Genomic DNA, 15,742 nt, shown 5'->3' with positions numbered 1-15,742 from the left:
ATTGGTAACAAGATATTAACTTTTTTTTTAATTTGCATGTAAATGTTGTAAATAGGATTGTTTTTCTCCAGTTTGCTCTAGCAATTTTCCCCATCCCTCGTATAGGTGCTGACTCCTTGTTGGGGTGCAATTCTGTTGGTCTTGAGTGCCATGCAGTAGCTCACCCAAGTGGACATTTATGTATGTAATTGTTGGCAGTGATGTTTGTTTGTGGGAGCATCGCAGCCAGATATTAATCCTGTCGTCACCCCAAGTGCATGCAAAACGGTGATCAGGAGCAGGAACTCCGGTTGATATTGCTTCTTTCTAACTTGAGGGCTGCAGTCAATTGTGGCACCTCCTTCAGCGCAGACCAAGAATCTTACCTTGGGTCCTTTCTGTATCGCTCGCTCGATACAGAAAAGTCCACATCACGGAAGACCTCTCCTGGTCCCTCAATACCTCCTCTCTGGTGAAGAAGGCCCAGCAGCGCCTATATTTCCTAAGGAGGCTGAAGGGATGTAACCTGTCACCCCTGATCCTCTCTAACTTTTACCGCTGCACAATAGAGAGCATCCTGACGAACTGTATCACAGTATGGTATGGCAGCTGTAGCTACTATGACCGGAAAGCCCTGCAGCGGGTAGTCAAAACTGCCCAATGCATTACTGGCACCCGGCTACCGACCATAGAGCACATATACCAGAAACGCTGTTTACGGAGGTCACGGTCCATCATCAAAGACCCTACCCACCCCAGCCACAGTCTGTTCGCCCTCCTGCCATCTGGGAGACGCTACAGATGCATTCGCACCAGATTTAGGAACAGCTTCTTTCCCAGGGCTGTCATCCTACTGAACTCCACAAATAAACTCTAAAGCCTGCACATCTGCCAATGCACTTTATTATGTTTATGTTAATGTATTACAAGCCAAATATATGTTGAATGTTTAAATGTCTTAATCTAAATGTACACTCTCGGGAGCCGCAAGCCTACATTTCGTTGTACTGCACTTGTGCACTAACAATGACAATAAAAGTTGATTTGATTTGATTTTGATTTGATAAACTTACTGAATCATCAGGGGAGTGACAATATGGCTTTAATGTTATAACCAACTTTTTGATATTGATCTCCGAGCGTACTTAATGTCGTGCATGCAGGAGTGGGCATTGGGTCTCAATTCAAGTAAATGTGTAGAAGAACCAGTTGTTGATCCTATTTGCTGCTTCAAACAACAGATGAAAGTTTGAAATGTTCACAGGATACTTGGGCGATGACATGGTACCAATTCTGTGCGTCGTGACACAAATATTCAAATGCATGTAATGGGCTACGTGTGTCTTGCTAGCCAGAACAGGAAGCCCCTAATATAGCACATTGCAAGACCCATGAAAATCAGGGCATGCGGTGTCACCAGAACCTTCGAGGTTGCCAAGTCGAAGAACCTTTATTTATACTACATCTGACCTGTAGTGCATAACGCATGAAATAGAAAAATATTCCTTTGCCTAATGCTAACCATTCTCAACTTAATGAGCACAAAAACAAAAGAATTGCAACTGCTGTGGAATATTATATGCATATATTGCAATTGGAATAGAAATCTAATAGACAAAGACTGTTGTATTTCTTCATGCTTTGTAAAATTGAAAATTACACCAGAGCAGAGATTCTGCTGTCAATTCATTCATATAAATGTTCTACAGTACGAAAACACAAGAAATGACATGTTCCTGTATTGAATTGATTTATTTTGACCACCTTTTAGTATAGTTACTGATTTTTTTTTTTTTTTTTCCCCCCCCACTTCAACTGCAGGGATTCGGAACGCAACAAAGAAATAGCTTTTCTTGAAGCTCAAGTGTATGAATACATAGAAATTCTCGGGGTGAGTTTTCTGAAATTGTTGCTCGTCTGTCTGACCTATCTGATTGGAAGGATTTAAAATTTATTGTGGCTACTGTTTTTAAAACCTGAAGTTGCCCTTTTGTTTGGGTGAATACTGGCTTTCTCCTAGCAGACCAATGGAGTGTCACTGCTTTATCTTGCAATAAAAGATTTACTTTTGTATACTCATAATGGGGAAAAGCAGATCCTGTATTCCACAGTGAAAGAAACTGCTGTCGCCACAGTAATTGCACGGGAGAGTAACAGACTCAGTGGTATCGTAGGAACCTGCCACCCTTGGCTTGACACTCCTCAGTATGCAAATTTTATGTCACACTTGCATTTTAGTGGCTTAAATTTCATATTCCTAAAAGGGCAACAAATGTGAACTCTTAATGACCAGTGAGAAAAATCTGCCAATAAAAAAATTAAAGGATTAATTTGCTCAAAACTTATCAAAAAGCTTTCACCTGTTGGCACCTGCTCCATTTTTCTTTCCAACAAACTCAAATGTTTAGAGCTTTTAAAATACGTTTTGTAGTAACAGCATAAAAAAATACAGGAAACTTTCGATTTACCGGCACCTAAATAACCGGAAATCTCGGTTAACCGGCAAAATTCAGGAGTCGGTTCAGGTAACTTTTATTACTTTTTTTTACTCCATTTGTTGCTGTGCAAGGGTGTGGCTGCAGCTGTTGCTAAGCTACAGAGACGCTTGCAACTTGTGCCCATTGTTCTGAAGCTGTTAGGGTTTGTTGCTTTATACGGAGCTCTCGGCTTGGTATCTTTTACTATAGCGTTCGGTTATCCGGAATTTTTGATGAACCGGCACCACGTCGGTCCCGTCCGTGCCGGATAAAAGAGAGTTTCCTGTAGATACTTCACAATAACATGATTACATTTACCTGTACAACTTTCATTTGAGTGGCCTGATTAAAGTTGTTGTTCTGAAGCTTGTACCACTCTCTGGGCTTGGAGTTGATGCCGTTTCCAGAGCCGTCACTCTGTCAGCTAAACAGAGTTGCCAATGCTGCCTGTTCCCGCATTTCCCAGGTTTGCCACAGGGGAAAGAACATCTGCGTGTGTATCAGTGTGTCCTCAATACAACTTTAAGAATTTCTTTCTTTATGTTGCGTTAGGATTTATGATCTTGTTTTTCCAAATGATTTGAAAACAAGCCAGAACATGAATTTGAAGCTTGAGGTAAAATTTCATACGAAAGCTATTATCAAGGGCTTACTTTTTTTTTACTTCCGAGACACAGACGGACAAGTGAAACGATTAGAGCATGTGCTTTATTTCGTACTGCAAATTCCAAAACAAGTTGTTGACAGATTTGTTTCTTTTTCTCCATGCAAAAGTCAAAGCTTGTATTTTGTTAGCCTTTAACGGTATTTGAGCTTGTTTTTCCAAATTATTGGAAAATGAGTTGCAAAATGAATTTTAGAAGATTTTGGGGGTGGACTCAAGAAAACTAAAGTCCTTTTTTTCCTCACTTCACATAGGGTAGCTCCGAAAGAGAGCAGGACCAAGAGGCAGGAGATAATTGCAGCAGCTATACTTTGTTATGCTGAGAATTTAGAAACGCTGGTTATAGAAAGATTTTAATTATTCAGTTGCATTGGGCAAGGGAAATAGAAATGATTTATTCACCAGGAACCAATCAAAAAAACACTTGCTTCATTATGCCTTTGGACTTAGAAAGCTTTTTTTCCAAACTCTCTCACTGCAGATGTACATCCCTCCCTTACCCTTGTAACCATGTCATGTTTGACTTGCCATAAGCAATGCTAGAGGGAGATTGGCTAGTAACAGATGAGAAGCGGCATTTCACGCACTGTTACAGATACAAAACAATCTTAAGATGCTGGGTGCTTCTGACTTGCACTTCTGACCTTAGCCTGAAATGGCCAAGCACATTTCAGTTTGCAAAATTCCCTGACCAATGACAATTAAACTCTGTGACCTGAACCCCTCTTTATTGAACAGTTAGACGTTGTGGCCGCAAAGGGAGAAACCTCCACCATAACAGAATTATTGTGGATTATAATGTTTAACACTCTTGTCCTTAAAAACAGCATATTGTCTATAAACAATGCCATGGGCGATCCACTAGTATTTAATACAGGTTGGAATGCATTACAGGGACCTTGCGTATGATCCTTTCCTCCCCTGGTATAATATTCCTCTAGTGTTATATTTCAGTATTTGCCAGAATATGCATTTATTCCATAATTAAAACTTATTGGCTGGATAATTCTCCAGAATCAGCTACGGATTATTTCTCAATTGAACTCTACGATAATAGCTTATTGGTGCTGCCGTGTCTGAGTGGTAGAGAACATGGTCATGGATGTGACTTCATTAAGGAGTTTTTGGTTTCTATGCTGTTCTCTGGAAGGTGTTCAGTGATGGGAAGGTGCATCTCTGTAAGAAAGGGCAAGTCGCCATCATTCGATTGTGTATCTCCTTGTGCCCAGTTCTGTAGAGTTGCCAGTGGCTTCGGGACAAGTCTCTGTTTCCTCTTATGTGACCTTTACATAGACCATGAAAGAGAAGGGAGAATTTATTTTTTAAATTGCAGATAAGTCCTGTATGCCTGCAGCTTTGGAAGTGATTTTTTTCATCACCTTTTCCAGTGAAGTAACTCACTCTCCAGTGTTCTTTCTTCCCCTCCCTTTTTCTCTCATGAGTTCACTGAGCTGTACCTTGTCTCCAGTCGAGGGAATGGTACGGCTTGTTCCTTGACCTCTGCTTGGGTTTCAGTGAAACTGGCCACTCGGTGATGTGCAAGAACAACTTGGACAGGAAAGTCCTCTTTTTAACTTATAAATTACTTTCTTATTTTAAATCCCAGCTGTGCAGCTATCAAAATGTTGTTACTTGGCTGTCAGCCATCTCCGGTATCTCTTGTGTATACAGTCTGAGAATATCATGTTCCCAAGGATGTCCTGTAAGATTCCTTTCTGTTACGTACTGCAGAGGGATGTTTGAGACTTTGTGTAAAATGACAGATCCCATTAACCTTGCAGCAAAAATGATATTCACTGACCGGAAGTATAAACAAATATGTCTATCAAAATACAGGTAGACTATCCTTTATCCGCACTTCCGAAAACCTCTAAAAACCAAAAGTTTTTTCGTGGAGCGTAAGTCATGCGCACGACATGACCCGAGTGGCGCCAAACATGACTGGAGTGGTCCGGGAGCTCTGCCTTTCCCTGTGAGCAGGGCAGAGGGTCACAAAGTTCCCTCCTGGGTAGGAGATTGCAGGCTGAGCCGGGCAGTGTGAAGGAGGTACCGGGAGAGTGAACCCAACAATACAGCGGCCCGTCCGATAGCTGCAGCGGCCCATCCGAGTCTTTTCTTCTCCACCCCCCCCCCCCCTGACCTGATTTGCGGGCCAGCTTAGTGTAGGAGTCAGCCGCTATCCGGCCTTCCCACAACTGGCGGCGGCAGTCGAGCCCCAGACCCCCACTAAGTCAAGGAATTCAGATACGGAGCAGGGGGAGCCGGAAACCTCGATCTAACGGCAGAAATCAGCAGCCGTTTTGTTAGGTTTTTTTTCTTCCGCTAGCATTTTTTTTCTTCCCCTAGCATTTTTTTAAACAGTCAGGCTGTGGAAAGAGTCTCTGTAGCTTAGCAACAACTTCAGAGACGCTTCCAAGGCAGGGCCCGAGTGTTTACAAGCTGCTGCTAAGCAACAGTGTTTGTTGTCAGATACGGAGATGAAAACCTTCTGAAATCCGAAAAATTCCAAAAACCGAAACACAGCTGGTCCCATGGTTTTCAGATAAAGGATAGTCTACCTGTAGTACATTTATTGTTTTTGAATATTGAATATTAAAGTGGAAGAATTGGATAAATCTTGGCAATGGCCAAATGATAATTCAGTATTTTGACGCTGAAATGTTACTGCTGAAAGGGTAAATTTTCTTGTGTTATGGCTGAAGAGGAGGATTATTGTTACTTTCCTGCATGGCTGAAGAGGATTATTGTTACTTTCCTGCAGTGGTAATTGTAACAAAGTGAAATAAGCTGGAGTTAAATTGATTGTGACCCTTCAAGACATATTGTATGGAGTTACTTTTCACTGTATAAAAATGCTGCCTAAAGATTCCACATCAGCCTGCAAATTTTCTAATGTTCAGTAAGCTGTGAAAATTATTTCTCTAATTATCTAGTGCTGAATATTATTGTAAAATTTGTACAATCACAAGATTTCTCAATTCACAGAATTCAGTGAATTCTGCTGTAATTGTTTTTGTATTTATTTTGATGCAGCGATGTACCTGTGGCCCTCTTGGAGTGTTCAATGATTTTTTTTTTCCTGCCCTGCAGGAACAGAGACAGCTCACCAGAGAAAATGTACAACGCAAACAAGCTCGGACTGGAGAGGAACGGGAAGAGGAGGACGAGGAGCACATCAGTGAGAGTGAAAGTGAAGACGAGGAAAATGAAATCATCTACAATCCCAAGAACCTGCCGTTGGGCTGGGACGGCAAGGTGAGCTTTAAAAAAGTGAAAGACCTCACCAGCCATCCAAAATGGGTCATTCTAATTTTGTGATTAAATGATAACCTTTCATAGAATGAAATAACAACAGCAAATGCTGGAAACACGCAGCAGGTCAGGCAGCATCCGTGGAGAGAGAAAACCCGAGTTAACGTTTCAGGTGTATGACCCTTCAGCATTTTGCTATTGTACCTTTCATAGAATGTTGTAGGATCTGAGTTTTAATTCTAAGTGCTGCAATGCCTGTAAATCTCACTGTTACCCAGACCCTGCTGTTGTGCTTTTGTCCAGCCATCCACTTTTATGATTAAAATTGAATCATGTTTTTTAGTTCACATTTGTGAGGTTGAAGAAGAAATCTCACTGAATCAAACCTATATCCCGTAAAGTTAATTGTTACTTCAAGGAGTGGGTTAAAATGAGGAACCATAATTTCTTTTTTATTTCATAATAAGACCTAATAACTGACCAGTGATGAATCTTCCACACTCTTGAAATAGAGTACACTGCAGTGTTCACAGTGATGTACTATTTCATAGAATCACAGAAATTTCAGTAAAGGAGGCCGTCATTTGGGCAAAGTGGTAGTGCCATCTGAGAAAGGACATGCGTGCTTTGGAGGCGGTACAACGAAGGTTCACTGGATTGATCCCTGGGATGAGAGGGTTGACCTATGAGGAGAGTTTGAGTAGATTGGGCCTATACACTCTGGCGTTTAGAAGAATGAGAGGTGATCTCATTGAAACATATAAGATTCTGAGGGGGATTGACAGGGTAGATGCCGAGAGGTGGTTTCCCCTGGCTGGAGTGTCTAGAACTAGGGGGCATAGTCTCAGGATAAGATGTCAGCCATTTAAGACTGAGATGAGGAGGAATTTCTTTACTCAGAGGGTTGTGAATCTTTGGAATTCTCTGCCCCAAAGGGCTGTGGATGCTGAGTTGTTGAGTATGTTCAAGGCAGAGATAGACAGATTTTTGGACTCTAGGGGAATCGAGGGATATGGAGGTCAGGTGGGAAAGTGGAGTTGAGGTCGATGATCAGCCATGATATTGAATGGCAGAGCAGGTTCGAGGGGCTGCATGACTTCCTCCTGGCCCTAATTCTTGTGTTCTTATGTGTCGGCTAACTTGCCTCATTGAAACGGTCTACTCTAATCCCATTCCTGTGCTCTTTCCCTGTATACTGTCAATCAAGGTATAATTTTTTAATAGTTCTAACTGGCAGAGGGTATAATCAGTTCCTACGCATGCTGAAAATTCTGTCAAAAATCAAATTAAAATGTTGAGTTCAGCTGCTGTGCAAGGAGGCTCTGCTTGTAGCACTCCAACTCTGCAGAAGATCAGGGCCTTTAAATGTGCTCTGAGTGCTGGTGAATCTACTTCACCTCCTGAGGGAGCAAAAGGAAAAACCTAAATCAAAGTGTATCCCAAAAAAACAACGGCTGGGTATTGGACTCCTCAGCTGAACACCAACACTGGACTCCTAACTGGGACACCTGACTGAGTCCTAGCCTTGCCTCACAGCCACACGTGAACCTCTCCTTTTAAGCACATAGGAACAGGAGTAGGCCATTCAGCCCCTCGAGCCTGTTCCGCTATTCAATGAGCTCATGGCTGATCTGCGCTCGAACTTCATGTACCCGCCTTTGGCCCATATCCCTTAATACTTTTGGTTAACAGAAAGCTATCAATCTCCGATTTAAGATTAACAATTGATCTAACAATTGCGGAAGAGAGGTCCAAACATCTACCACCCTGTGTGTAGAAGTGTTTCCTAATTTCACTCCTGAACGGTCTGGCTCTAATTTTTAGACTATTCCCCCTAGTCCTAGAATCCCCAACCAGCAGAAATAATTTCTCTATCCACTCTGTCTGTTCCCCTTAATGTCCTGAAAACTTTGATCAGATCAACCCTAACCCTTCTAAATTCAATGGAAGCAACCCTAGTTTTTTCACCTAGTTTTAAAAACTCCAAATTTAGTTGTGGTACTGTGGCAGATCTAATGGTTGGCGTGGCACTTTTGGTCTGCTTCATTTTTAAAAGACTAAGAACTAGTCTCTTAACTCAATTCCCTGATCCAGCCTAGGCCCAACTGGCGACTGCCCTGTGGTCGTTTCTTTTGGTCCAAGTTGTGTTTTTTTCTTTACAAATGGTTTTATATATTCAATGTGACCTATCGGTGATATTTCAGTGTGCTTTAGCATTTATTTCCCGATTGTAGTATTCAACGACTTGCAATGCTACTGATCATCAGTAGATGGCAGCGCTAATTACTTTGTAATTCTCAATTGGTTATTTTTGCATGGTAATTTTTTTTGACTCGTAAGTATAGTTTTCATTTTTTGTGACTCTACGCTTTCCATTTCAGCCCATTCCATACTGGTTGTACAAGCTGCACGGTTTGAACATCAACTACAACTGTGAAATCTGTGGAAATTACACTTACCGAGGACCCAAAGCATTCCAGCGCCACTTTGCTGTAAGACCAAGAACTTTAACTTCGTGTGTAAACTTTTTCATTAAAAAAAATATAATTTTTTTTTAGTAATTTTTCTACTGGCTAGATTATTCCCTTCTGTTGTACCATGTACTAATTCCTGGACAAAGGGCTGTGAGCCAGCTTTACTTAATTAGTGCTGTTTTATAATTGACGGCTAGGTGATGTACGGAAGCTAGTTGGGTGACTCCCGTGCACAATTCTTCTCCCTCCCCATTGGGAAACACCTTGGGTTCTGCTTGCTGCTCCTCAAATGGTCATGTAAGGAATTGCATATCTGAGATCTTCGTATTTTTATTCTGAGGGCGACTCTCCATCCAAATTGCAATTTTTCTTATTGTCTCCCTGCACCAGGTACCACTTAGGGCTGAGGGGTTAAGGAGAAAATGATTTGTTTCTCGGCTGTCTGTATGTGCTCTGAAGCTGGCTTCCTGTGTGGAAGTGACTGGCTTCTGCCTAGCACTTTCTGCAGCAACGCAGCTGAGATTGGCAAATCAGTAATATGGAGATTGAAATTAATTTAGTCACTGCCATTTTCTGTCAGAAGATGGGGCGTGATCAGTCCGGGGATGATGCTTATTCCCAGTGGGAAGGTGCCTGGTCACTGCTTTGCAGTTAAATGGAATGACAAAGATGAGATCAGGAAATCCTTGCCATGGAGATGTTGAGGACATGTGTGTGTTGTACCACTCTGGTGCTTTAGTGCAGTCATTCTGATATCAATTACCTTTTCTGCTGTATTTGAAATGTCTGATGGTAATAAGTTGGTTCAATCTCTCTTATGTACACTCCATTGGGGGTTGCTCACTTTGTTTAGTATATAAAAAAGAGTAGGTCATGGGTTTGAGTCCCCGAAGAGCCTGCCACTTAAGACTGGGCCTGGGTTTTTCCAGTTCCCAGCTGGGCCATTACATGGCGCATGTTATTCTAATGGATATTCTGTTCCAGTGAGGAGGATGCCATCATGCTTTGTTCCAGTATACACAGCACAGGCTAGTGACTGCAGAGTGATTAGCTCAAAATGTTCAGTGAAGGCATCTACAAGGTTAGGTAGAAAATATTTGGGGAGAGGTGAGGAGATCAAAGTCTGATCCCGCCATTAAGATATTAAATGATTGAATAAATTCCTCTGTTTGTGTAGAACCCAATTGGCAACCAAATCACAGCTAGCAGCTGCTCAGTAAATGGCTTGACATAGATAGTTTTAGGTTTAAGTTTTCCACAATTATTTCACATACGTGTTTTTTTTCCATTTCTAGGAATGGCGTCATGCTCATGGCATGAGGTGTCTTGGAATCCCTAACACAGCACATTTTGCAAATGTCACCCAAATTGAGGATGCAGTATCCTGTAAGTGCTCTTCTGTTAAACTCACGTTAAAATTGAATAAAATCCCACAGTAAATCTCTACTAACTCCAAACATTTCCTGGAGAAATCACTTAATACAGTCCCCACCGTCCACGTTTATCCCGGACAGCCGCCTATATCGGGCAAATGGCGCTAACCATTTGTCGTCACCACGGGTATCAATTACAGAGAGGCCACTTAAAACTTATTGAGCGTGCCGGATATATTGTGCAGTTCGGTACTTGCTGATTTAAAAGTTCTGTTGATTTTGGGCAAGGTGTTAACAATTTACAGGCAGTTCATTGCTACAGCCTATCATGGCTTTACCATCCACCACGCATAGCGGGCCAATCATTTTAGCGGCCGCTATACGCGGCGGGGACTATTTTAAACAGAATGGGAATGCTGGAAATACACAGCAGGTCCATCGGCATCGGAAAAGAGAAGACGGGTTAATGTTTTACGTTGCTTAATCTATTCAGAAAATACTTTGGTGTAAAAGGTGTACAGTACATTTATTCATTTGTTCTGTGGAAAGTTGATTTTAGAAGATTCCAAACTATTGCCATTTATAAAGCAAGTTTCAAAAAGAAATTGAACAATTGATCCTTTGCAATAATTGCCAATTGTTGGGTAGATATTTGTATTTGTTTAAACTAATTACTAACTGGAGGGTTTTTTTGTAGATATCATTTTGAATTTTCTACTTTCCAGCTGCCCAAAAGAGCAAAATGTGACCAGCAGCCTGTAAACCAGAAAATTGCTTCTATTAGAAAACATAAAGCAATATAGTATTTCAACAATGTGCTCTCGACAGCTAATGGCAGCAAATCTGTACTGTTGGATCATTTCTCTGTTTTCTTAAATCCTAAGCTCCTGAAAATTGGTCATTGAGATTGTGAAGGGATTTGCAACAGGGGAATTAAATCTTTCAGAAATTGCCAAAGAATTTAGTCTCCTCTCTTCAGAGTTCATCTCACTTGTTACGGTCCATTTTTCCACTTGATGTGCTTTTTTTTTTTTAAGTTTTGCGTGCAGCTTTTTATCATTGCATCCAATAAGAATTCAAGGCTCTTTTGTAATTAACACCCACATCTCCTAAGTCACTGAATTGCAGTAGCAACAGCCTGAAATGGTAGTTCTTAAATGTGTCCTTGTTGAACGCGGCATCTCGCTGAAGTAAACCCTGTTTTGAAATACTGCCACACAGTCATAAGACTTTCCTCTTCACTGCACTTTTTATTTAAAACATTAATTTCGCTAGGGCTTTGCATTCCCTGGATAGCTCAGCGCTGTGTAATGTGCATACTGAGCTTCTCAAACCAGTAAAGTCCCAGATTCAGCCCATACCCTCTGCTGATTTTAACTGATCTTAGCAGTTGAGGTATTGCAGTTGACAACAGTAGCCCACGCTAAGAGGCAAAACACTGGCTGCAATTCCAGCTCCAGATTGTTGTACGTTTATATTGTCCACTTAAAGAGCCATCCCTGGGAGCCAGGGCCTCTGTTCTATGATAACTGAATAAGCCAAATTCTATTTCTATTACCTGGAATTTTGGGATATTTAATACTGATTTAAAAGTTATATTCCATGATTCCATCCATTTTTTCCCATAACAACTGCAACTCACTGGCCTGGCTGATGGCTTATTTCAAACGGCCGTTACACTCTGCTTAAAAAAATTTTAAAAAAATGCTAAACCTCCCTTCTTACTCCTAGCTTCCTAATTTTTAACCTGAGATTTCAACTCTTCACCATAGTAAACCAAAGGCAGCCTAACACACCCAAGATATATAGCAGAATCAAACAATGTCCATATTTGGTATGCTCTCACTTGTGTGGACTATTTTGGTCTCTGGTTCAGAAATGCTGCTTCTCCATTTTTCTTTTGCTTTCATTCTCTTTCCCTCACCCAGACAATGGCAGGGAGCAGAAAGAAAGAGTTCCTCTGGAAAATACACCATCGGGGGCAGCCATTTTGAAAGCTTGTTGGAAGAACAGCCATGGGAAAATCCTATAGATTTTCCCGCCTGTGTTCAGGTTGGGATATGGGATTTGCTGTAGAAACAATAACATTGCTTATTTTTTACTTGCCTACAAGTGACTAATTACAATCCACTGTGTTATCTGTTCAGACGCTGTATGTAATTCTATTTTTTTTATTGCAAAAAAATTGCATTGGCTTCAGAAGACAATTGCTATTTTGTGTGACTTGTCCGGCAGGAAGAATTCATGCTACGGTTACATTTAGACAAGAATATTAATAACTTGCTTTTTCTAATCAGTGTGGGCGAAACTGAAGCATTCGAAGGCAGCAGAGAGATGGCAGCCAGACACAGAGGTAATTACTGTAAATGAGCTGCTTGAACTGTGAATGAAGCACATTATTTGACGGTTTCTACTTGCCGCTAGTCTGCTATAGAACTGGTTGGGGTGGACCAGTGTGGAGTCACACGGCCTGACAACAGAGAACTCAAAACAGAAAATACTAGAAATACATAATGCAGTTAGTCAGCATCTGAAACAGAAAGACAGATAAACATTTTGGGTCAGAACTATTCTCATCGGAGGGACTTTGAGCACTGACCCAAAATCAAGGCAAGGGGAGAACAAGTGGAGGGCAGTAGTACAGATATACTAACTACTGTTGCACCAAAGCAGCTAATGGGGTTTAATATGCAATAAACAGATTTTAAAGTCCTCTCAATCAGGCATCTATAGGACATTGGAAAGACAACAGGTGAGTTAAACAGCTTCAAAATGAAAGGGAAAGCTTTGGAATGTGAGCTGGTTACTTAAATAAATTGGGTCCCTGTGTAAACAACTCCGTTACAATGCTGGGATGTTCTGCTGAAGGATTCAGGCGCAGCTTAGCTATATTTGTGCTTCAGTGAGACAGCACGCCTGAAATATAATAACTAGTTCTTAATAGAAATGTCAGTTACAGTACTTTTGTATAATTATATAACTATTTCCCACCTCTCCATACTGCCTCATCAACATTCAGAACAGTCACAATATCGTGGATCATTTACAACGCCTGCCTTAGGTTGGAGACTACTTCTTGCTAATGGTTGGCTGCTCTCGCTGCAATCAGTGTCGGCCTGTTCCAGCTAACCTTACTAATTGTGTTACAGGTCTGGGAATCTGTAGGCACTATTGTAATTTCCTGGCTATGTAATTTCTGAGTGTAACCAGTCTGAGAATTAATCTGGTACAAGCGCACTTATCCAAATGAAGTGTCGAGCCCTCCAACCCGGAGCCTAACTTGTGCCCTGCATGTATTCACACCCGTAGCCACTCTCATTAAGAATTTACTTGGGTTTTGGGAAATTGGAATTGGCCAGCCTCTGGTAACAGGGCAAGCATGTTGCCCACTCAAACATGGTGATGTGTTCCGTAACCTTTACAGAACTCCAGACCAGTACTCCAGATCCTTTTTGTCAACGTGTCATCAATTTATATTTGAACATGAAATGATGTGAAGTAAAAATAATTTTAAAACTTGCATTTATATGGTGCCTTTGATGACCTTGGGATGCCCCAAAGTGTTAAACAGCCAAGCTATTACTTTTGAAGTATAGTCACTGTAGTTTTGTAGACAAACACAGCAGCTAATTTGCGCGCAGCTGTAAACAGCAATGAGGTGGATGACCAGTTAATCTGTTTGTGACGTTGGCTGAGCGATAAATGTTGGCCAGGACACCAGGAGAACTTCCCCTGCTCCTCTTCGAATAGTGCTGAGAGATCTTTTGTGTCGACCTGACGGGCAGATGGGGCCTTAGTTTAATGTCTCATCCAAAAGGCGACCCCTCTGACAGTGCAGTGCGGAGGGAGTGCCAGCCTCGATTATGTGCTTCAGCCCTGGAGGTGGACTTGAACCCATGACTTTTGACTCGGGTGAGAGTGCTACCAACTGAGTCAAACTGACACTCGGTGAGTGTGATTATGGGTGTAGTGATTCTGATTTTCTTTTGTTCTCTTAAAATCTTACACTAGATCACCAATGCGCTATTGCTTTTAAGTATATAAATGCAAGTTTGTTTGTACTTTAAATAAGTGAAGTTTAACTTGCTTTTCAATATGTTTATTGAAACTGCAACAGCAGCATACTTTGAGACTATAAACATTGTTTTAACTGGTGACTGGTAATCTTAAATTTCAGGAAGAATATGAAGACTCAAGTGGAAATGTAGTTAACAAGAAGACCTACGAAGATTTAAAACGACAAGGGCTGCTCTGAATCTCTAAAATGCTGCCCCTTCCAGACCTCTGTTTAATATCTGCGATTATAGCTATTCGTTAAAAATATTTGGTTAGTTTAGATTCTTTCTCCCTCTTGTATTAGTTCAAGGACCATGTCCTATACTGCCCAAAGTCTATATCTAAATCCAAAAGGGTGTGAAGAGAACTGAATGCCAGGCAAATTTGCATAATTTTGTATCTGATAAAATACTTCGGTTAGATTTGCAAGACTGGTTATTATAATGTTTTACAACATTTTATAGGTTTTGTTTTATATCTTTAAAAAAAAAAGTAAGTATGGCAGGGAGCTTTCTATCATATGAGCAGGGAAATCGAGACCCTTGATGGAAGTATGGATTTCTTTTGTTAGTAGACATGAGACATTTAAGATTAGGCTTAAGTTTGTCAAAGAAGAATGTGATTTATAGTAAACAATATTCTTTGTTTAAAACAAATAGTATGATCCTGTGGTTTTTATTGGATTCTTCTCCGCCCCCCCCCCCCCCCCCCAACTTCTGTATTTCTGACATTCTTCACAATTTAATAAAGTCAATTGTGATTTTTTTTTATTGCCTTTGGATGTGTTTTAAATGTTTGTTTCTATTTGTAACACATTAGTCTTTCAGTGCGCACTTCCTGTCATTGTCATTTACTTCCTGTAACACTTTCCCGGCACTCTACTGCCATCACACCTGCCTATAATGCCTGCGAGTCTTCCCAAGTCCATCTCTGGAACCAGTGGTACTACTCTCCACAGGCCCAACTATCTCAGACCTGTTGCCCAGTCGTTTCCCCCCCCCCCCCCCACTGCCTCTCCTCGTTATCCTGAGATGTACTTCCCCCATTCATTCCTGCCTAACCAGGTTCCAATCTGAGCACTAGTCCCTTCCTTTCCCCTCATGCTGTGCAATAAGAAAGCCATATGTAGGATAGTGTGCAATATAATGGGTTTAACAGTATGCCATAGGTAAAGAGCATTGTGAGTTAGCATGTATCAGGAACTACAATGAAAACATAAAGAGAGATTAACTGAATCCAGAACTTGCTGGCAAAATAGACAAGTTTAATGCGCATGCTGTTATTAGTATGTAACTATTCCAGCAATTTGTGGCGAGGAAGAGATACGGTGTGAGTTGAGAATCACCACAAATTGCTGGCTGATTTGTGCTGCTCCGCCATTAGCCTCATGAAAACCAGAGCTCGCCATTGACCTCTGCACGAGTTTCAAGAGATTGCTGCATTTGCGCTGTTAAAACAAATTAAACT

General features: G+C 41.2%; 1 protein-coding gene across 1 annotated transcript in view; it reads left to right on the top strand.

The window, feature by feature from the left end:
* Positions 1–15,050, top strand: part of sf3a3 (splicing factor 3a, subunit 3) — a 36,018-nt gene extending 20,968 nt beyond the window's left edge. Inside the window, exons 12-17 of the mRNA XM_085962479.1 lie at positions 1,801–1,870; positions 6,211–6,375; positions 8,754–8,864; positions 10,142–10,232; positions 12,517–12,572; positions 14,397–15,050. Of these exons, the coding sequence (XP_085818605.1) occupies positions 1,801–1,870; positions 6,211–6,375; positions 8,754–8,864; positions 10,142–10,232; positions 12,517–12,572; positions 14,397–14,474 (571 nt within the window). The 3' untranslated portion in view covers positions 14,475–15,050. The remainder of the gene's footprint in view (positions 1–1,800; positions 1,871–6,210; positions 6,376–8,753; positions 8,865–10,141; positions 10,233–12,516; positions 12,573–14,396) is intronic.
* The last annotated feature ends 692 nt before the right edge of the window (positions 15,051–15,742 follow it).

Source organism: Somniosus microcephalus, chromosome 20 (assembly GCF_052327205.1).
Source record: "Somniosus microcephalus isolate GS21.2 chromosome 20, FLI_Smic_1.0, whole genome shotgun sequence".
Taxonomy (NCBI): domain Eukaryota; kingdom Metazoa; phylum Chordata; class Chondrichthyes; order Squaliformes; family Somniosidae; genus Somniosus; species Somniosus microcephalus.
The sequence above is the reverse complement of the archived record's forward strand: the minus strand, read 5'-3'. Positions and strand labels throughout refer to the sequence as shown.